Genomic DNA, 23204 nt, shown 5'->3' with positions numbered 1-23204 from the left:
AATGAATTCTGCCTCGCATTAATTTTATTAGTTCCATGCTTCCGCTCCCCCCACCCTACAAATTATTGGAAAAAGGCAGATGGGGTTGCCCAAATTTTAAATTGTATCATTATTCTTTTATTCTGCTCTCGGTTAAGAAATGGCTTGATCCTTGTTCACGGTCCTCGTGGAAAGTAATAATTTTCTGGTTTTACATATAGGAAGTGCTCATTACATTATGGACCTATAATTTCCTATACTCTCCAAATATTTAAAAATATTGAATCCCTTTTTCCTAAAACTTTATGGCATACCCATACTCCCGTATGGCACAATCGGAATCTGCTTTCTGGCGCACAACCATTTGTACAGCCATCTTGGGCTACAAAAGGTATTCTAACGCTAAAAGATATAAATGGAGAGAAATCAATTTTAAATAAACTTAATTGAAAGATTTAACATTTCCCGTAACACTTTATTTCTATTTTTTCAACTCAGTTCTGCTTTAAAATATCATAAGGTTCCCTGGGGTAATAATCTTCAAATTCACCCAGTAGTGCAATGGATTCAAAATGCGCCAAACATAGGAATTGTCTCTTATTTTTACTCTTGCTTTTCAAACCTTAATTCTGATCATTTCCCTAATGCTAGAGCATGGTTATCAGATTTGACCTCTTATATTAGAAGTATTGATTGGGACATAGTGTGGGTAAATACATCCCATGCGTCCTCAAACTCTAATCACAAATTCATTCACTTTAAAATTATTCACAGAGCATATTTAACTGACAACATAAGTGATTTTAAAGGAAGCCTTCTTTACTTGCTTTTAGTGCTGGGCGATAGCATATGGCCTAAAAAAAAAATCTGATTTATGAAATCAATATTCAAATGACAAAGACATTTTTCAAAGGTGTTTTTTTTTTCTTATATAACTTATTTGTAAATAGAGCAGTCACTGTCTGTGTCTACACCGGACGCGAGAGTTGTCATCTGTGCCCCACTGCGCTAAAAGTGTGTCTAAACTTGATGACATAACACTACAGTGTCAAATCATCTGAACGCAGTGTCAGAACATTTCATCATAAACAGAAGGAGGCATCAGTTCACTGATGGGGATCATGTCCAGTGTATCCATCACTGTGTTGTCTTTTATCAGATCACGCCGCTCGTGTCCGGTGTAGACCTGGCGTGCGTTTTTTAATGGGTTATGTTACCAGCCCTGCTTGTTTTTAATGTTTTTATTAAATATCTGTATTGACTGCATGATCATATCATCATATTATTTACTGCCTACAAAAGTAAGGCTTGGCGAGCCAAACAACGAGCATTGATGCAAGTTGATTTTTGGCGGATATGCTGTGCTTGTGCTGCTGCGGTCGTCTTGATTTAGTTGGGTGAAACATCTCTCTCACTCGGCAGCAGAGTCTGTGAGAGTGAAGCAGTAACAACTTCCCCTCCGCGCTCAGAGCATTTAATATTCACCCCGATCCGAGTATTGTAAAGTATTGCAGTACGTTTGAAATGTCATGTTCATAAAGTAGCCTATAAAAAAAATAAAAATAACAGGAGAGTTTCAAAGTGGCTTATTGTGTGGAAACTTATTTTATCTAAACAGATCGATGAATTTCTTCAAGATTTCAAAATCAGATAGCCTACTGATAGTAGCACTGTAAGATAACATTTGTTTGAATGCATTATTGCTAAAGGGATTGCGTGTGAATGTGCTTTTTAAATCATGCTTTAACCCGAAAATAATCAGTAAAAGAAACAGACAAAACTCCTTAGCCTTTAACATCCTGCTCGACTCTTGCAGTCATTATAACCTGATCAAGCCATAATGAAATATGTTTAACATGAATTCTCGCTGAATATGCAGTTATATCATGGGCTGTTGGCATGAATTGTACTCGTGATGGAGGCTCTTTGAGCGAGTGAAAACCAGATGCTCAGACTCTTAATAGCCTCTCCTCGCTCCAGTCAGAATCAGACCGCTCCGTTCATCCTCTGCTCGGCAGCTTGTCTCTGTCAGACGCGCGGGAAGGGTTGAATTACTCAGAACTACGGGAGCCTGAGTGGTGCGTCGGTGGATGTTAAAAAGAAAACCAATTTTCATTTAAACAAACCGATGTAAATTACAAATTCGAGTTAATCGAAAAAATAGATTTATCACACATTATAATTTAATAAAAAAAAATGCAGCTGCATTTAAATGTAGGTGTGTAAAATATGTGCAAGATTTGCACTGCACTGATGGTGGATGTGCAGCATTTATTCTTATTTGCTTTATCTTCATTACAAATCATGTTTGGTTTTATTTTGGATAATTGCATGTAAAAATAATTTACGTTGTAATGCATATGCAAATTGTGAATTAATATTTATATTCAAGTTTGTCTGCAAAAAGCAGATGGGAGTTTTACTTACTCAAACATGTTCTGAGGGCAGAAAGGAAAATGATTGGTTTACAGATTCAACCAATGAAATTGAAGCAGAGGCGGAGTCAGGAAATTTGAACATGTGGAAGGAATACTTCAGACAGATACTTTACTGACACTTCGTGGGAGGCATTTATTGCAAGGTAAGTTCATTTACCATGTATTTTCATGAAAAAAATTCACATCTCTAACATTTAATAAGATAATTAGCAAACAAAGATGCACAGAACAAGTAATCAAGGACTAAATATTATATAGTATGCATTTTCACTTGACTGCTTCATCAGTTGATTACACCAAAGCTAGTTATGAGATATCTGGTGTATGAGCCATATTCATTTGGTATTGTATGTAGTTTTATTCCTGTGCCACTAGTGGGCTGGATGTGTTTGTGGCCCAGCTGATCTTAGGACAGCCAGGTATGTCATTTAACCCAGAGGAAACGCAGACACAGGTGTTGCTGATTTGGGAAGCAAACAGTTTTCGATTGTGCTTTTGTGTCTTGCCTTGATAGGAAAGAATACGGTTTGTTGTTTTGGTTATGTATTATGAGTCAAGATATTGCCGCTGTATGGTATACGGAGGAAAATAAATCTGCTAGATAATAGTAACAAACTGAATTCTCCGTTTGTATCGTGTGAGGACGCAAGGGCACACGTCTAAACTTAATCCGTTTATTAGCAACCAGTAACGTTACTAGACTTCGTTTAGGACTTAGTCAGTACATTAGGTCGAAAACTGCTTCAGCTTGGATAATCGTTACTCGTGAGAACCTGTTATATTGTGGATGAACGGTGTTCGTTTGGAAATCACGGATGTGAGGTGGGCAAATGTTTGGAGTTGCCGATTGCTGAAAGGAGCTGTACCGGAGGAGAAAAGGGTCACCGGAATACCAGCATCATCACAACGGGACATCATTCATAAAGCCGGCCAACGCTCTATTGGGGTATGTGGTGATCAGCGCTGATATTATGAATGGCCATGGTAATTTGTGTGCACACATTCGCGTATAAACCAATGCATTGGTAGCAAGCTCGCAACCATCTAAAAATAACTGCGCATCTAGACGAGTTGTTGTGCAACACAAAACTATTTGCGGGCTTATTGAATAATAAGCCAACTTTTGCGTGGTCATTATGGCCGAAAAGGAAAAAGGTCAACTTGGACTTGAGACTGAACTTTGTGTGGATGTAGGGGTAAAATCTGTAACTGAAAAACGTGTGGTTAAATTAACACCCAAAGCTTTGTTGGAAAAAATAAGCTCTTTAGAAAAGGAAAGAAAGTCTAAATTTAGTAAACTGTCGAACGCAAAAACATCTATTGCTAAACTGATGGAAGATAAAGAGCATGTAAGTGAGGTTGAAAATGAATTTAACATGTTCAATAAGTTGTGTGACGAGATAAATCATGTACATACATCTTTATTGGGTTTATTGCCTACTGATGAAGCAAACAAACATGAAATATGGTACCAAGCTAAAATGTTGAATTTTAATGATTTTTTTGTGGGTACAAAACAATGGTTGTATGACACTAAAGCTTGTTCAATTACTAAAGTGGATGATGATCATGATGATTTGCTGGGTCAAATTGAAATTCAAACTGTTGATGCCAATGTTGTAAATGGAAATGAGGTTGATGGCAGCAATGGAAGGAGTGCTGCTGGTGGAAGGAATGAAGAAGAGGATGATCAGATTCAACCTCAAGACAGCATTTCAAATGTGCAGTCAAGGCACCATGGCTCAAGTAGCAGATCCTCCAGTAGCAGATCTTCCACTTCTTCAGCCAGACGCATGGCAAAGGCGGAACAGGCCGCACTCTTGGCTCGAGCTGCTGCCTTAAAGGATAAGCATGCATTGGAGGAGCAGGAGCTCATCTTGAGGAGAAAAAAGGAGCAGCTTGAGCTGGACATTGAGATAGCTGCCACTTCTGCTAAGCTAGAAGTGCTACAGGGTGGTAGCAGCGTCCATTCAAGGCGATCTGCTGGAATGGCTTCCTATATTGGAGAGGGGGCTAGATCTGAGCTCCTGCCCACCTCTCTAAATCCACAGGCCTCAATATTTGTTCCTCTGCAATCACAGCAACATGTATCTCTACCACTACAAAGCAATGCTTCACCATCAGCCACGCCAATTATCTTGCAAAAGCCAACTGTCATTCAAGGCTCTCAACCTTCTCGGTTACAATCAAAGACAGCTTTCAGTCAAAGCTTTCAGCCCACTCTAGACCAACAAGTATTTCAACCCCTGCAAGACCAATATCAGACAGCAGGTCTCCTCAATTTGCTGCAACAACAGAATGACATAACAGCTCTCCTTGTTAAAATGCAAACGTTACATTTGCTGCCGAGCCGAGAAATTCCAATTTATGATGGAGATCCTCTAAGGTTCAACACATTTATAAAAGCATTTGAACATTGCGTGGAAGCAAACACCAGCTGTAAAGGAGACTGTTTATACTATCTTGAGCAATTTACTAGGGGACAACCAAGGGATATTGTGCGCAGCTGCCTTCATATGACTGCAGATAAAGGATTTGCTGTTGCTAAAAAATTGCTAAAGGAGCACTTTGGAAATGAGTTTAAGATAACCGAGGCCTACATGGAGAAGGTCATAGGATGGCCAAGTATCAAAGCTGAGGACCCCAAAGCGCTCAAAGCTTATGGACTTTTCCTGCGTGAGTGTTCCAATGCTATGGATGATCTTCAGTACTTGGAAGAGCTTAACATGCCAGCAAACATTAAGAGTCTGAGTCAGAAGCTTCCGTATAAACTCAGAGACAAGTGGAGAGCAAAGGCATGTGAGATACTGGAGAAAACTGGTCGAAGAGCACGGTTTTCAGACATTGTGGAGTACATTGAGCGCCAGGTCAGAATCACTTCAGATCCCGTCTTTGGTGACATACAGGACACTTCACCTTTTATCAAAGGAGCTATAAAAGTAAGTAAGTCACAGGTGAAACCTCAGCTGGGAAGAAACAGCTTTGCAACACAGGTGGTAATTGAAGATGGATACAGCAAACCAGATAGTAACAAGAAGGAAAAGGCTCAGAACAAAGTGACATCTTTTACCAAGACTGATTCTATTTCCTGTCTGTATTGTGCTGCTGGTAATCATGTTTTGGAACAATGTTTTAAACTAGGAAGAAAGACACACAGGGAGAAACTGGACTACCTAAAGGAGAAAGGTTTGTGTTTTAGTTGTTTGTGTACAGGACACTTGAGTAAGAATTGCGACAGGCGCATCATTTGCAACAAGTGCAACCGAACGCACCCCAGTGTTTTGCACATAGGAGAGAAGGAAAGGTTTATTCAAAAGGTTCAGAAAGATGGTGAGCAGAAAGTTACTGAGCAGTCAAATACTTCTGACAGCTATACAGCATCCTCTGCTTGTTGTCTTACAGGGGTTGGCCACTGCAATGGAATTCTTCCCATTTTGCCTGTTAAGGTAAAGTGCTTAAAGGGAAACAAGGTTATTGAAACCTATGCTTTTCTGGACCCAGGGAGTACAGGAACTTTCTGCACCAGGAAGCTCATTGACAAGTTAAACATGGAAGGACGCAAATGCAAGATTCATATTCGCACCTTGGGCCATAATAACGCAGTAGAAAGTTCCATTGTTGATGGCTTGGAAATTTCTGGATTTTTTGGTGAGTGCTTCTATCCACTTCCCAAAGTGTGTACCCAGAAAGAGATGCCTGTCTCCACAGCAAACATAATCAGTGAAAGGGAGCTGAGAAAATGGCCTTATTTAGAGGATGTAAAAATTCCCCATATAAATGCTGATGTTGACCTGTTAATTGGCACAAACGCCTCCAAGTTGATGGAGCCTTGGGAGGTGATTAACAGTTGTGAAGGGGAAGGACCCTACGCGATCAGAACCCTATTGGGATGGGTGATAAATGGTCCGTTACGGGGATGTAGCGACTGTGTAAGTGACCACCCTTCAGTTTGTGCCAACAGAATTGCCGTTGACAGAATCGAAGAACTGTTAACTAACCAGTACATCTATGATTTCAATGAGCAAGCTTCTGCAGAACAGGAAGAAATGTCAAGGGAAGAAAAGAAGTTTGTGAAGATAATGGAAAGCTCTGCTCAACTTCAAAACGGACACTACACATTTCAAATGCCTTTCAAAGGGAAAGATGTTTCGATGCCAAACAACCTTGGTGTTGCCATGCAACGTGTTCGTGGTCTAAAAAGAAGACTTCAGAAAGACGCAGGCTTTCATGAAGAGTACAACAACTTTCTTGCTGATGTCATTAGCAATGGCTATGCTGAAGAAGTGCCGAAGCATCAGTTGGAAACGCCAACAGGGAAGGTGTGGTATATCCCGCACCACGGCGTGTACCATCCACGGAAAGGAAAGTTACGAGTGGTGTTTGACTGTGGAGCAGAGTACAAAGGGATCTCGCTCAACAGTCAGCTCTTGCAAGGACCAAACCTCACCAGCTCATTGGTTGGAGTTCTTATGAGGTTTAGACAGGAACAGGTGGCCATAATGGCGGATATAAAAGCTATGTTCCACCAGGTTAAGGTGGCAGAGAAACACAGGGACTACTTAAGATTTTTATGGTGGCCACAAGGTAACCTGGAGCAAGGTCTTGTAGAGCATCGCATGACTGTCCATTTATTTGGAGCTGTTTCATCACCCAGTGTTGCCTGCCTTGCTCTTAGAAAAACTGCTGAAGACAATCAGGTCAACTTTCCAACAGAAGTGATTGAAACGGTCAACCGAAACTTCTATATGGATGATTTACTGAAGAGTTTACCCTCTGAAGAAGATGCAGTCACCATGGTTAAAAACCTTATAACCATTTGCGGCAGAGGAGGGTTTACCCTCACTCAATGGATTAGTAATAGTCGAAAAGTACTGCAAAGCCTTCCAGCGGATCTCAAGTCCAAGAACCTGTATGAGCTTGATCTGGACAGGGATAAGCTGCCGTTGGACAGAGCTTTGGGTTTGCAGTGGTGTATCGAGACGGATACTTTCAAATTCAAGCTGAAAGTCAAGGAGAAGCCGGCAACAAAACGAGGCATGTTATCCATCATCAGTTCTGTCTATGATCCATTGGGGTTCCTCGCACCCGTAGTACTCCCTGCCAAGCTGTTGTTGCAGGGGTTATGCAGGACGAAGTGTGATTGGGATGATCCAATACCTCCAGCTTTTCAGCAGAAGTGGAACAAATGGCTGATAGATCTTGAAAAGGTGTCATATTTCAAAGTCCACAGATGTGTGAAGCCTGCAGGATTTGGGAGGACTATCAGTGCCCAATTGCATCACTTCGCCGATGCGAGCGAGAACGGCTATGGTACGGCTACTTATCTGAGGTTGCAGAACATGGATGAGAGGGTTCATGTTACTTTCTTATTTGGTAAAGCCCGAGTGGCCCCCCTAAAGACTGTCACCATTCCCCGTTTAGAGCTCACCGCTGCCGTTGTTGCAGTACGAGTGGACAAGATGCTTCAATCGGAGCTCCAGTTTCCACTTAAGAAGACTTGCTTTTGGACTGATAGCACATCAGTTCTTAAGTATATAAAGAATGAGAACCGAAGATTTCAAACCTTTGTGGCAAACAGGGTAACCACCATCAGGGAAAACTCGGAAATTGAGCAGTGGAGATACGTTCCAACATCCCTGAACCCTGCTGACGATGCTTCACGTGGATTGATGGCAGAAAATCTTGTAAAGCAAAGATGGATAGAAGGCCCGGAATTCTTATGGGAACCAGAAGAAAAGTGGCCAACATTTCCTGGGGATACAAGTATCACTGCTGATGATCCAGAAGTAAAGAGATGTCTGACGGTCAATGCGATACTTGTTGACACCAACGCCACATCTCAACTGATGACCCATTTCTCTGATTGGCAAAGATTGAAAGTTGCAGTTGTGTGGCTCATTAAGCTGAAAGGAACTCTGCTCAAATTGAAAGAAAAAAGAAAAGAGTTGGAGCAAGCAAACACCAGTGCTATTGGAGCAGCAAGGTTGGATGTACAAAAGGAGATGCAAGCTTTCTCAAGATCGCTTGGGAATCAGAAGGTGTCTCTGGAAGATCTCTTGGAGGCTGAGACCTCCATAATCGCTTTTTGCCAGCAAGAGAGATTCCCTACGGAATTTGCTGCACTAACCTCTGGCAACGCACAAGTGCCAAGAAGTAGCAGCATCCTCAAATTGGATCCGGTTCTAGAAGGAGGAGTTCTACGAGTTGGGGGACGGCTGAAAAGGGCAGCAATCCCTGAGGACATTAAACACCCCCTCATCTTGTCAAAGGACCAACATATCTCCGATCTTATCCTTCGTCATGTCCATTTTCGGCTTGGACATGCAGGTAGAAATCATTTGCTTTCCGCTACAAGGAGAAAATACTGGATCACAAGTGGACCTACTGCAGTAAGGAAGATCATATCAAGATGCCTCATTTGTAAGCGCCATGGTGGAAAAACTGGTGAGCAAAAAATGGCAGACTTGCCAGAAGAGAGAGTGGTTCCTGATTTACCGCCATTTACTAATGTTGGTGTAGATTACTTTGGGCCAGTTGATGTTAAAAGAGGGCGTAGCATCGTGAAAAGATATGGAGTAGTATTCACTTGCATGGCGAGCAGGGCTGTGCACCTGGAAGTGGCCTATTCTCTTGACACCGACTCATGCATCAATGCTTTGCGACGGTTCATCTGTCGAAGAGGACAAGTCTCGCATTTGAGATCTGACAATGGCACCAACTTTGTGGGTGCAGAAAGGGAGCTGCGAGAAGCCTTAGCCTCTTTGAATCATGACCGAATTGATAGAGCCTTGTCTAGGAAGGGAATCAAGTGGAGCTTTAACCCTCCAGCTGGATCACATCACGGTGGCGCATGGGAGCGTATGATACGGATGATCAGGAAAATCTTGTGCTCTGTGCTCCGTCAGCAAACCTTGGATGACGAAGGGTTCCATACCGTGCTCTGTGAAACTGAAGCTATGCTCAACGATCGCCCCATCACAGGACTGTCAGATGATCCCAACGATCTTGAAGCCTTGACGCCAAATCATCTGCTCCTCCTTAAAGGAAAACCAGTTTTCCCACCAGGACTGTTCGACAAAAGGGATGTTTACGCAAGAAGAAGGTGGAAACAAACCCAGTACATCTCTGATCTCTTTTGGAAGAGGTGGATCCGCGAGTACTTACCGCTTTTACAGGAGCGTCAAAAATGGAACCAGGAGAAGAGGAATTTTGTACCTGGAGACCTGGTCATGGTTGCAGACTCCACTGCACCACGTGGGTCATGGATGCTAGGAAGAGTCTTGGAAACTTTGCCTGATAAGAGAGGTCTGGTACGTGTGGTTCGTTTGAAGACCAGGACAAACATAATTGAACGACCCATAACTAAGATATGCTTGCTTAATGAAGCTAAAGAGTAATTGGTTCCCATTCATATAAGCTATATTTTTGGTTTTTATGGCTCTTTTGAATTTGGTGTAATTGCTCTGGCAGATGCAATTAGGGGCTGGAGTGTATGAGCCATATTCATTTGGTATTGTATGTAGTTTTATTCCTGTGCCACTAGTGGGCTGGATGTGTTTGTGGCCCAGCTGATCTTAGGACAGCCAGGTATGTCATTTAACCCAGAGGAAACGCAGACACAGGTGTTGCTGATTTGGGAAGCAAACAGTTTTCGATTGTGCTTTTGTGTCTTGCCTTGATAGGAAAGAATACGGTTTGTTGTTTTGGTTATGTATTATGAGTCAAGATATTGCCGCTGTATGGTATACGGAGGAAAATAAATCTGCTAGATAATAGTAACAAACTGAATTCTCTGTTTGTATCGTGTGAGGACGCAAGGGCACACGTCTAAACTTAATCCGTTTATTAGCAACCAGTAACGTTACTAGACTTCGTTTAGGACTTAGTCAGTACATCTGGAGTAAAACATGCTTTTCCAATGTTTCCACGCTGTCTGTGAAACCGATATGAGTGACAAAAGAACTCTCCTTGAAATTAGATCAGTAAGTTAGCGTTAGCATTAGCTTTAGCACTGCTCTCAGGGCAGGAGTACTCAATATTGATATTACTGTTATTTTTAATGAACTGTGTGCTGCTTACAGGGCATGAGTATTCAATATTTAAATGTATACTATTTTATGCTATTCAAATTACTATTATTTTACTAAACTATGTGCTGCTTTCAGGGCAGGAGTACTCTATATTCATATTACTGTTATTTTTACTGTTCTATGAGCTGCTCTCAGGGCAGGAGTATTCAATATTGTATTATGTGCTGCTCTCAGGGCAGGAGTACTCTATATTCATATTATCATTATTTTACTAAACTATGAGCTGCTCTCAGGGCAGGAGTATTCAATATTGTATTATGTGCTGATCTCGGGGCAGGAGTACTCTATATTCATATAACTGTTATTTTACTAAATTATGTGCTGCCCTCAGGGCAGAAGTACTCAATATTCTTATTACTATTATTTTACTCAACTATGAGCTGCTCTCGGGGCAGGAGTACTCAATATTCATATTACTGTTATTTACTAAACTATGTGCTGCTCTCAGGGCAGGAGTACTCTATATTCATATTACTGTTATTTTACTAAACTATTTGCTGCCCTCAGGGCAGAATTACTCAATATTCTTATTAATATTATTTTACTAAACTATGAGCTGCTCTCAGGGCAGGAGTACTCAATATTCATATTAGTGTTATTTTACTAAACTATGTGCTGCTATCAGGGCAGAAGTACTCAGTATTCATATAACTATTATTTTACTAAACTATGTGCTGCTTTCAGGGCAGGAGTACTCTATATTCATATTACTGGTATTTTACTACATGTCACCCCTCTCTCCCGGGTCCTCTCTGACGCTCCTCGCACTCGCGACGAGCAGGGCTCGAACGCGGGTCTCCGGCATGGGAGGCGGACGCACTAACAAGGAGGCTAAATGGCTACAGCCACTAGCGTCTGTTGCTAGTGCATCTCTTGAGATTGGGGAGTGAGGTTTACCTGCACAGCACTACTCGCTGGCCTCCGTTACATAAACTATGAGCTGCTCTCAGGGCAGGAGTACTCAATATTCATATTACTGTTTTTTTTACTGTTCTATGAGCTGCTCTCAGGGCAGGAGTACTCAATATTCATATTACTATTACTTTAATAATCCATGCGCTGCTCTCAGGGCAGGAGTACTCAATTTTCATATATTTTTTTTTTCTTTTACTAAACTATATGCAGCTCTCAGGGCAGGAGTACTCAATATTCATATTACTGTTATTTTTATTGTATTATATCCTGCTCTCAGGGCGGGATTTTTTAATATTCATATAACTATTATTTTACTAAACTATGTGCTGGACTCAGGGCCCATACATTTGTTTTTATTACAGCTGCGACTGTGTCATGTCGTTTGTCTTCTCTTTGCAGAATAACATTCTTGGAAAAGGCAGAAGTCTTCTTAGAGAAAGGACATTTCTGGACTTTCTTTGTAAGCTCCTCTAGTTTTATTTGAGAATCTTGCTGATATTTGTGCCCATATTATTGCTGATATAAGTGCCCATATTATTTTCCACTCAAATATTATTTTTCATGAATTGCAATTTAGCTGTTTGTAAATGTGTAAAGGTCTGCAAAGGTTTACAGATCAAATTGCACAACAAATAAAGTTTTGTCTCTGAAAAGAAAACTGATTCTGAACTACTGTGCTGAAATGAGTTTCAGAAACTCCAATCTCATTTTATGTTACCAGTTACCTGTTAGGTTTGTTTGCATAATGCCAGCCTATGGACGTCATCGACTGTCCTTCAAACGTCTACTACTCTAATCTGCCCTCAATCACTGTAGTTGTAGCTGAGGCCAAACAGAGTACAGTAGGCTGTAGAAATGGCAGGGTTTAAGGATGTATTATGTGTCATTAAGAAATTGTAAATTTTGAGGGAGTTGAAATGTGATTTTTATGATTTTACTAGTAATTATGTTTGCTTACATTGCTAAATTTCAGATGCTGGACAGTGAGTTGTTCATATATGTAATGTTCCTGGTTTGCAAGTTTGCTCCACACAAGAAATTGGTCCAGGAAATATATGAAAATGAGGATGTTCATGAAGTTCATTCAATGTCCATAACTAAAACTTAGGGTAAAATAATGTTTTTGTTTTTATATTTTTACTTATTTTTTCAAAATCATCAGTGTAAATTGAAACCAGACTCTTTATGCATTTCAAATGCAGGAAGACGTTGCAAACACTTCTGGAGACTTGAAACTGGCTTTGAGAAGATATCTTGCAAGACGACCTAGGGCCTGGTTTAAAGGGAGCATGTTCAAACTACAGCAGTTTAATGATGCACCTACCTTTTGCAGCGAAATCTTCCTGTGTATTGTACATGCATTTAATTCACTGGATTTGTTTGTAATTGTTTAAAAAAGGAAAGAAGTCTTAATTATATTTGATTATTTTATTGTAATATTTGACCTGTAAACTCATTATTTTCAATCAACATTTCATTTTGTTCTTACACAAATAATCTGTACAACATACATTGAATGAAACAACATTTACAGCACAATATATATATATATACACACACACACACACACACACACACACACACACACACACACACACATATATATATATATATATATATATATATATATATACACATTTTGGTTATTTTTAGAATTACAGGGCTTAATTTCTCTGCAACAGCCTATGAGAACATTAAGTGGTTGCACAAAGATTGACACCCGGAACTTTTGAAATCACATTTATGTATCACCAATTCAACTCAGGACTTCTCACACAATTCAGATGGCACTTGTTATTCATATGAACATATAGAAATAATTATTTACATGACACCTCAGTGATAACTCATGGATTTGATGATTTATTCACATTGGAGAAGACAGATGTGTGAACCTAGGAACGCTCTGCAGAAATTGCCAGTTGCATGGTTGTCTGCTCTAAATAAAATGTCATACTTTTGGAATAATAGATTTAAATGTGATAATATAATATTTATTATTTATTTAAATCTCTGGTTTAAAAGGAAAATAGACCCAATATAGCTGAAATGGTTTTCTTAAATTTTATCTCTCAAAATGATGGTGTTATTAAAAATGTGGAGATTAGCATTAATAAGTAAATGCAACCTCTTATTTACACGAGGCAAACAAAGCTACTTGGTTTGCATTTTTAAGTATGTAATTGTAGGCCTATAAATATTTAAAATTTGTGTTGCATACCTGTTACTGCCATAATAATGACCCATTTCAAATGTTTACGTGCTTTTCTGATCTTTTTGTTCTTAAGAAGCATCCAATCACTGTGATGGAGCATTTCTGAAAAAGTATTCTTGTAAACATTTTAGTATTTCAACAAAAATAGTAGAGCTCATAGAACAGTAAAAAATAACTGTAATATGAATATTGAGTACTCCTGCCCTGAGAGCAGCTCATAGTTCAGTAAAAATAACAGTAATATGAATATTGAGTACTTCTGCCCCAGAGCAGAATATAATACACTACAAATAACAGTAGTATGAATATAGAGAATCAGAATCATAATCAGAATGAGCTTTATTGCCAGGTATGTTTACACATACGAGGAATTTGTTTTCGTGACAGAAGCTCCGCAGTACAACAGAATGACAGCGACAGAACATAAAACACATAATAAAAGAATAAAAAATACAAATAAGTAGATAGTGAATGACAATATACAAATGACAATTGTAGGCAGGTATATTACAAAATGCAGTTATGTATGTACATATATATTGTGTGCAAAATGTAAGTGTATACTAAGTATGTGTGTTAGATAAATAAAGTGTATGTGTATATAAATATAAAGTGTAGTGTGTTCGCCGTTATTATCAGCTGTTCATAAGATGGATTGCCTGAGGGAAGAAACTGGTCCTGTGTCTGGTTGTTCTAGTGCTCAGTGCTCTGTAGCGTCGACCAGATGGCAACAGTTCAAAGAGGGAGTGTGCTGGATGTGAGGGGTCCAAAGTGATTTTGACAGCCCTTTTTCTCACTCTGGATAAGTACAGTTCTTGAATAGATGGGAGATTTGAACCGATGATTCGCTCAGCAGTCCGGACTACCCTCTGTAGTCTTCTGAGGTCAGATTTAGAAGCTGAGCTGAACCAGACAGTTACTGAAGTGCAGAGGATAGATTCAATGATGGTGGAGTAGAACTGTTTCAGCAGCTCCTGTGGCAGGTTAAACTTCCTCAGCTGGCGGAGGAAGTACAACCTTTGTTGGGCCTTTTTCACAATGGAGTCAATGTGAATGTCCCACTTCAGGTCCTGAGAGATGGTGGTTCCCAGGAACCTGAATGACTCCACTGCAGTCACAGTGCTGTTCATGATGGTGAGCGGGGGGAGTGCAGGGGGGTCTCTCCTGAAGTCCACGATCATCTCCACTGTTTTGAGCGTGTTAAGCTCCAGGTTGTTGAGACTGCACCAGACAGCCAGCTCTTTTACCTCCTGTCTGTAAGCAGACTCGTCACCGTCCTGAATGAGGCCGATGAGTGTGGTGTCGTCTGCAAACTTCAGGAGCTTGACAGAGGGGTCCTTAGATGTGCAATCGTTGGTGTACAGGGAGAAGAGCAGTGGGGAGAGAACGCAGCCCTGGGGAGCTCCGGTGCTGATTGTACGGGTGCTGGATGTGTATTTTCCCAGCCTCACTAGCTGCTGCCTGTCTGGGGATGATGGTGGAACGTTTGAAGCATGAAGGGACTTCGCACAGCTCCAGCGATCTGTTGAAGATCTGTGTGAAGATGGGGGCCAGCTGGTCAGCACAGGATTTCAGACATGCTGGTGTAACACAATCTGGGCCTGGTGCTTTTTTCCTTTTCTGCTTCCGGAAGACCTGGCGCACCGCATCCTCGCTGATCTGAATTGCAGGTGCCCCACCTGAGAGGGGGGATGCAGGAGGTGTGAATGGTGAGAGTGCTTGATTGGAGAGGTGTTCAGGATGGGTTGCAGGAGCTGTTAATGGTGTGAACGGTTGTTTGGAGAGGCATTTGGGGCTGGTTGCAGGAGTTGTGAAGGGTGTGAATGGTTGTGTGGGGAGGCGTTCAGGGCAGGTGATGGGTGTTCTTTCAAACCTGCAGTAAAACTTGTTCAGATCGTCTGCCAGTCGTTGATTCTCTACAGTGCTGGGGGGTGGTGTCTTGTAATTGGTGATCTTCTTTAGACTTTTCCACACTGATGCGGAGTCGTTGGAAGTGAACTGAGTCCTTATTTTTTCAGAATAATTCCTCTTTGCCACTTTGATCTCCTTTTCCAATGTGTATTTAGCCTGTTTATACAAGACATTGTCCCCCTTCACGTAAGCATCTTCTTTGGCCTGACAGAGCTGTCTGAGTTTTGCAGTGAACCACGGTTTGTCATTATTGTAAATTAGTTGAGTCTTTGTAGGAATACACATATCCTCACAGAAACTGATATATGATGTTACGGTCTCTGTGAGTTCATCCAGAGATTACTCCTATGCTGAGAGCAGCTCATAGAACAGTAAAAATAACTGTAATATGAATATTGAGTACTCTTGCCCTGAGATCAGTAAAAATAACTGTAATATGAATATTAAGTACTCCTGCCGAGAACAGTACACCGTTTATTAAAATAACAGTGATATGAATACTGAGTATTCCTGCCCTGAGAGCAGCACATATCTCAGTAAAAATAACAGTAATATGAATATTGATTACTCGTGCCCTGAGAGCAGCACATCTTTTAGTAAAATAATAGTAATATGAATATTGAGTACTCCTACCCTGAGAGCAGTACCTTACACTAAACATAACAGCAATATGAATATTGAGTACTCGTGCCCTGAGAGCAGCACATATTTTATAAAAATAATATTAATATGAATATTGAGTACTTCTGCCCTGAGTGCAGCACAAAATGCACTAAAAATAACAGTAATATGAATATTGAATACTCCTGCCCTGAAAGCAGCACATAGTTTAGTAAAATACTAGCAATATGAATATGGAGTTTTCCTGCCCTAAAAGCAGCACACAGTTCATTAAAAATAACAGTTATATCGAGTACTCCTGCCCTGATAGCAGTACTAATGCTAACGCTAACTGACTGATGTAATGTCAAGGAGATACGAATGAGTACTTTTTTTCGCTCATTTCTGTTTCACAGACAGCGTGGAAACATTGGAAAAGCATGTTTTACTCCAGTTACCTCATAACCAGCTTTGCTGCAATTAACTGAAGAAGCAGTCAAGTGAAAATGCATGATTATTTGTTCTGTGTATCTTTGTTTGCTAATTATATGTTATGTTAATAATGCTGTGTCTAATTATCTAAAATGTTAGAGATTTTCATTTTTTTCATGAGAATATATGGTAAATGAACTTACCTTGCAATAAATGCCTCCCACAAAGCGTCAGTAACGTATCTGTCTGAAGTATTCCTTCCACATGTTCAAATTTCCTGACTCCGCCTCTGCTTCAATTTCATTGGTTGAATTTGTAAACCAATCATTTTCCTTTTTGCCCTCAGAACATGTTTGAGTAAGTAAAACTCCCATCTGCGTGCAAAAATTATTAATGCGCAGTAATGACAGTGTGCATTAAAATTCAACAATCTGTGAATGTTGCATTTCTCTCGTCGGAGAGAGCCAGCACTGTGATTTTCATCTTGCAGCCGACACGAAAACATTTGTTTATTAATAAATAATTAAAATGTCTAATTTTTCACAATTATTAGGCTACTTCTGCATGTGATTTGTGGCAAACTTATATATTAAGACTTGATTATGTAAATTTAGTATAAACCTCTTATTAGTTGAATATAACAAATGAACGACTAGAACTAGAAAAATCTTAAGTGGGGGCAGACCATTTTTTTAGTCTATAACCAAAACAACAGTCCCAAACCGGTTCAGCAAGTTTAGGACACTATCCATATGAAAGAGCAAGAGATTCACACCTTTTCCTCGACCCCCACAAGCCATACATAACTACCCCCAAAAAACCCAACCCCCTCCAGCTGAACAGAATTCGGTCTGTTTTTTGGCTCTGAGGAACTGTGTGTTACTGGGCTTAAACATGCCTGCACTCAGCAGCACTACTCTTTGTATTCATTATTTTCTCGCAGCCCCATATTATTATTTTCACAAGACCATAATGATAATAACAAATTATCAATTAATAATTCATAATGATATTACAAAAATCAATGTTATATGTGACCGTGAGTGTTTGCGGAATACTTTAAGACCAAGCGGATTCCTCTGCTCCCGCCTCACAGCGTGCGGGACTCCACTCATAGCTTCACTGTCTGCGGTTTGACTTTACTAAATCAGATTGAGGCGAATACAACTTATTGACCATGAGACCAACATTTAGCAAGGCAGGAAAACATTTATTCTAACTGAAGGAAGACTGAAGGAAGAATATTTTATCGAGCTAATGCTGTTAAAGAGAGAGAGAGAGAGAGAGAAACTAGTCTAGGGCTATCCTTAAACCTTATATTGCTCTTTATATTGAAGTACAAATCCAAACACCAGAAACGTTATGCATTTTATGAATAATGAAATGTTATGTAAAGTATGCATTTTATTTATTCACATGCTGTATGGTTTAAATGATAATTAAGTTCACAACTTTAAGTTCCATTGTTTTAAAAAAAAAAGTTTCATAGCCCTTCTGTCATGGATTCGGTTTTCCTCCTCCTGCTCTGCTCTCTGTCCAGTCCTGCTGGTGCTGACGAGTACTCTGGACAGTTACCGTACCTGCCGCCTGAGTTTATCCAGCTAAACGCCTATCTCCACACGCTGCCCGAGCGCCGGCCCGTTTATCTACGAGAACTCTCTGTTTGCCGATTCACGTAAACGACTTTGTGTTTACCTTTTGGGTACCGGCTCATCGGCTGCCTTTTGTTGTTATATCGAAGACTTATTTCTGTTGCAATGCTACTCTATTAAAGACGCTTCCTTTTTGCATCATCACTCTTGGGTCCTCATCTGTCCACACCACAGAATAATCAAGCCAATAATGGACTCAGCGAGTGCAAGCCCTATTCAGACTGCCTTTGAGCTGCAAGGAGCCATGCTCGGAAGACATGACACAGAGCTAGCCACTGCTCGGCACGTGGTTAACTCTCTGGCCGCCCAGCTCACGGATTTGTCTATGCAGGTTCACCAACTCAAAGCGGGAGCTCCTGTTTCCAGGGGGTTGGAATCCCCAGAGCCCAGAGTCAACAACCCCCCTTGTTATGCCGGTGAGCCCTCACAGTGTCGGTCATTTCTCACCCAGTGTGAACTTGTCTTCTTTCTCCAACCAGTGACCTATGCTAGAGAGCGTGCTCGGGTCGCTTACGTCATCTCGCTCCTGACTGGACATGCCCGCGAGTGGGGAACTGCTGCTTGGGAGGCTGAGGTCGAGTACGTCGCTAGCTTTGACTACTTCAAGGAGGAGATGATTCGGGTATTTGACCGTTCGGCCCGCGGAGAAGAGGCGTCCCGCATCTTGTCCACTCTCCATCAGGGCAGACGCTCAGTCGTGGATTATTCTATTGAGTTTTGCACCCTCTCGACCACTTGTGGGTGGAATGAGCCGGTGCGCGTGGCACGTTTCCTTGAGGGACTCAGTTCCAGCATCAAGGACGAGGTCCTCGTCCATGATCTGCCGACTCGTCTTGACCTCCTCATTGATCTGGCCATATGGACAGAGAAGAGGTTTGATCTCCGCCCCCGCTCTAGGCTCATGGATCCTCCCACTCGTTCTGCCGCTGCACCCGTCTCTTTCCCCCAACCTACTCAGCCTGAACCAGAGCCCATGCAGTTAGGTGGGCTGCGCATCTCCACAAAGGAGAGGGAACGTCGCATCATTCACCGCCTCTGCATGTATTGTGGCGCAGCCAACCACTTCGTGGCTACATGTCCAGTAAATGCCAGCGCTCGTCAGTAGGTGAGGGATTACTGGCGAGCGCTACTTATATCTCTCCTTCAAAGTCGCGCACTGTCATTCCTGTCATCCTGCAGTGGTCTGGTTTATCAGTTTCCTGTAATGCCTTAATAGACTCTGGGGCCGAGGGCAATTTCCTAGATGAGTCCTGGGCCCGCAAGCAAGGTGTCTGTAACAATATACAACTCCATATACATCGGGAAGAAGGAGGCGGGAACCGGCGCACAATCAAAACATAATTTTAATATTCAAAATAAATACAAAACGGCGCACCAGCCCCTCACGGCCGACTGGTGCGCATAAATAAAACGCAAACACATAAAATAATGTCCCAGGCCTGGTCCTCTCTCGTCCTTCACGGTCGTCGCTCCAGTTTTATATCCTTCCATCTCCTACGTGGGACTCGATACTGGCGGTGGGGCGCAGGTGTAGCTCATCTCCAATCACTACACCTGGCCTCACTCCTCGTTCACACGCCTCTCGGCCCCCGCCCCCTCGCCACAGTGTCCCTTTGAGGGAGCGGGAGCAGGCCACTCCCCTTCTTGCCCTAGATGGTAGTTCCCTACCCAGGGTTCATTTTCAGTTTGCTCCCTTATCTCTCACTGTCTCTGGTAATCACCACGAAACCCTTTCCTTTTTAATTTTCCGCTCCCCCTTTGCTCCTTTAGTTTTAGGGCACCCCTGGTTAGTTAAACACAATCCTCACATTAACTGGTCTAATAATAACATCCTCTCTTGGAACCTGTCTTGTCATGTCGAATGTTTATTGTCTGCTAATCCCCCTGTTTCCTCTGTTTCTGTGTTTCAGGAAGAGCCGGGTGATTTGACCGGGGTGCCTGAGGAATATCATGACTTGAGGGCGGTTTTCAGTCGTTCACGGGCAAGTTCTCTCCCTCCTCACCGGCCGTACGATTGTAGTATAGAACTTTTACCCGGTACCACCCCCCCTCGCGGTAGATTGTTCTCCCTGTCCGCGCCCGAACGTAAGGCATTAGAGGAATATCTGTCTGAGTCTCTTAACGCCGGGACCATTGTCCCCTCCTCCTCGCCAGCCGGGGCAGGGTTTTTCTTTGTTAAAAAGAAGGACGGGTCTTTACGTCCCTGTATCGATTATCGTGGGCTTAATTACGTGATCGTCCAGATTCGCTACCCCTTACCGCTCATGTCATCAGCTTTTGATTTGCTTCAGGGGGCTAGAGTTTTCACCAAATTGGATCTTCGTAATGCGTACCATCTCGTATAAGGGAGGGGGATGAATGGAAGACTGCGTTTAATACACCGTTAGGGCACTTCGAATATCGGGTGCTTCCGTTCGGGCTCGTAAACGCCCCAGCTGTTTTCCAGACGTTAATCAATGACGTTCTTAGAGACATGCTTAATATCTTTGTCTTCGTGTATCTTAACGATATATTGATTTTCTCCCCATCTCTCGAGATACACGTACAGCAGGTGCGTCGAGTCCTGCTAAGGTTCGCTTTCCGATTGGCCAATCCCTGACTCTCGTGTCGCGCTCCAACGGTTTTTGGATTTTTCTAATTTTTATCGACGTTTTATACGTAACTTCAGTCAAGTAGCAGCTCCTCTCACAGCTTTAACGTCAGTCAAGTCTTGTTTTAGGTGGTCCGAGTCCGCTCAGAAGGCATTTGATCACTTAAAGTCTCTTTTTGTCTCGGCTCCTATTCTTGTGACCCCTGATAGCTCTAAACAATTCACTGTTGAGGTCGACGCGTCAGAGGTGGGGGTGGGAGCCATCCTCTTCTAACGCTCATCCGACAATAAGTTGCATCCCTGTGCTTTTTTTTCCCACCATCTCTCGCCTGCAGAGTGCAACTATGACGTAGGCAATCGTGAGCTGCTGGCCATACGTTTGGCCTTGGGAGAGTGGCGTCAGTGGTTAGAGGGTGCTTCCTTACCATTTATCGTGTGGACAGATCACCGCAACCTTGAGTACATTCGCTCTCTCCCTCTCGTGTTGTTGGTGCGGTGGTCTGGGGAATAGAACGGGTAGTAAAAGGCGCCCCGTCTCATTCCGTCGCTCCGCGCAACGTCCCTAGGAACCTCCTTTTCGTTCCCTTTACGGCACGCTTACCAGTTCTTGAGTGGGCTCATTCCTCCAAATTAACCGCCCATCCCGGCGTTCGGGGCACGCTCTACACTATTCGCCAGCACTTCTGGTGGCCTACTCTTGACCGTGACTCGCGACGTTTCATTGCGTCATGTACGGTCTGCGCACAGACCAATGCATATATGGATCAAGGCACTCAAGGCATCTTTTTTTGACTGTTTTGTTGACATTCCCTTTAACACAGCTCCATCTAGTGGATGGATTTTTTTTTTTTCATGGAAACAAGACTACAGACTTTGTCAGTTTTTATTATTATTTATGAGCGATATGTTCTGTCCGCAGTCTTCATCAGGCGTTAGGTTGACAGCATAAAGCGAGTAAACTTTCAGAAAATCATCTCTGATAGAGTGCATGGTTTTTACGATGTCTCCCGGTCATGGTCACCAACTAATAAAAATCTCACACCCCTAAGCCTGCAGTGAAGTCTGGCTGTAGAGGCTTGGCAGGGTATTGTTGTTCATCGATGTAGACGGCTAGGAAATCCAAATCATAATGTTTGATCGGAATGGGTTTTTATCATAGAATGCATCACTATCCACCATGGCCAGAATTATGTTTTATTAGACTACCCAAAATAGATTTTCTTGATTTGAAACCCAGGCCCCTGCAGGTATGGATATTTATTATTATTATTATTTTTATGGGGTATTGGTGGTAGTTGAGAGCAATGCCTGGGCATCAGTGTCACAGTGTCTGGTCTGTGAGTCCTTGGTTTATGTCACTCTGTTTTTTGTGTTCCCTAGTGTTTTTTTGTGTTTCTTGTTTTGGACTGCCCTTCTGATATTGACCTTTTGCCTGTTTGGATTATGATTTTTGGACTCCCCTAACAAAACACTGCAACTGGATCTTTCTGTTTGTGTGTGAGTTCATGACAGAAGGACTCCAACATGCCCAGATCCAGTGGTGTGGGATTTTTAATCCGTTCCCCAGCCACCATGGAGGAGCGGAGGGGGAAACTTTTGAACCTAACCACCCTCCATCAAAGGGGGAGTGTGGTGGGTGGTTTGGCTGAGATTTTTTGGACTATGGCAGTAGGGCTGGGGTATAATGATGAGACACTGAAGGACCTGTTTAATGACTGACTGGATGACCCTTTGCCTCGGTGGGAGATGAAGGGGCTGGAGGTCCTGGACTTTTGGGGGTTCACCAGTTACCTACACCATCATGGTCTATGGGATACACCAACCACACCTGTGTCTCCAGACACGATGGCCAACTCTACGACTGGGTCCCCAGACAAAAGGGCGCTAACCCAGCACCACTGCACAAGATGGCCACCAGCCCAGCCCAATTGCACAAGATGGCCACCAGCCCAGCCCCATTGCACAAGATGGCTGCCAACCCAGAGCCACTGTACAAGATGGCCGCCAGCCCAGCACCACTGTACAAGATGGCCAGAACCCCTGCACCACTGTACAGAGTCGAGTCAGGTCCCCGTGGACGCTCCAGAGTTGAGTCAGGTCCCCATTGATCAGGTCCCCGTTGATTTTCCAGAGTCTAGTCAGGTCCCTGTGGACTCTCCAGTCAAGTCAGGTCCCCATTGATCAGGTCCCGGTGGATTTCCCAGAGTCGAGTCAGATCACCATTGATCAGGTCCTCGTTGATTTCCCAGAGTCGAGTCAGGTCCCCATTGATCAGGTCCCCATTGATTTCCCAGAGTCTAGTCTTGACTGTCCAGAGTCAGGTCAAGTCACCATTAACACCCATGAGTCAAGTATAACCATAGTTAAACCTCATGAGTCAAG

General features: G+C 42.4%; 1 protein-coding gene across 1 annotated transcript; it reads left to right on the top strand.

Moving 5' to 3' along the window:
* Positions 1–5694: 5694 nt before the first annotated feature.
* Positions 5695–9828, top strand: LOC127934046 (uncharacterized). The gene has a single exon (XM_052531234.1). It carries the CDS (start codon positions 5966–5968, stop codon positions 9812–9814), a length of 3849 nt encoding a protein of 1282 aa, XP_052387194.1. The 5' UTR covers positions 5695–5965; the 3' UTR covers positions 9815–9828.
* The last annotated feature ends 13376 nt before the right edge of the window (positions 9829–23204 follow it).

Source organism: Carassius gibelio, chromosome A18 (assembly GCF_023724105.1).
Source record: "Carassius gibelio isolate Cgi1373 ecotype wild population from Czech Republic chromosome A18, carGib1.2-hapl.c, whole genome shotgun sequence".
NCBI lineage: Eukaryota > Metazoa > Chordata > Actinopteri > Cypriniformes > Cyprinidae > Carassius > Carassius gibelio.
This window is presented reverse-complemented; position numbering and strand designations above follow the sequence as displayed.

Excerpts from the sequence above, each read along its gene's own strand:
- LOC127934046 (XM_052531234.1), top strand. The coding sequence starts at position 5,966 with ATGGAAGGACGCAAATGCAAGATTCATATTCGCACCTTGGGCCATAAT.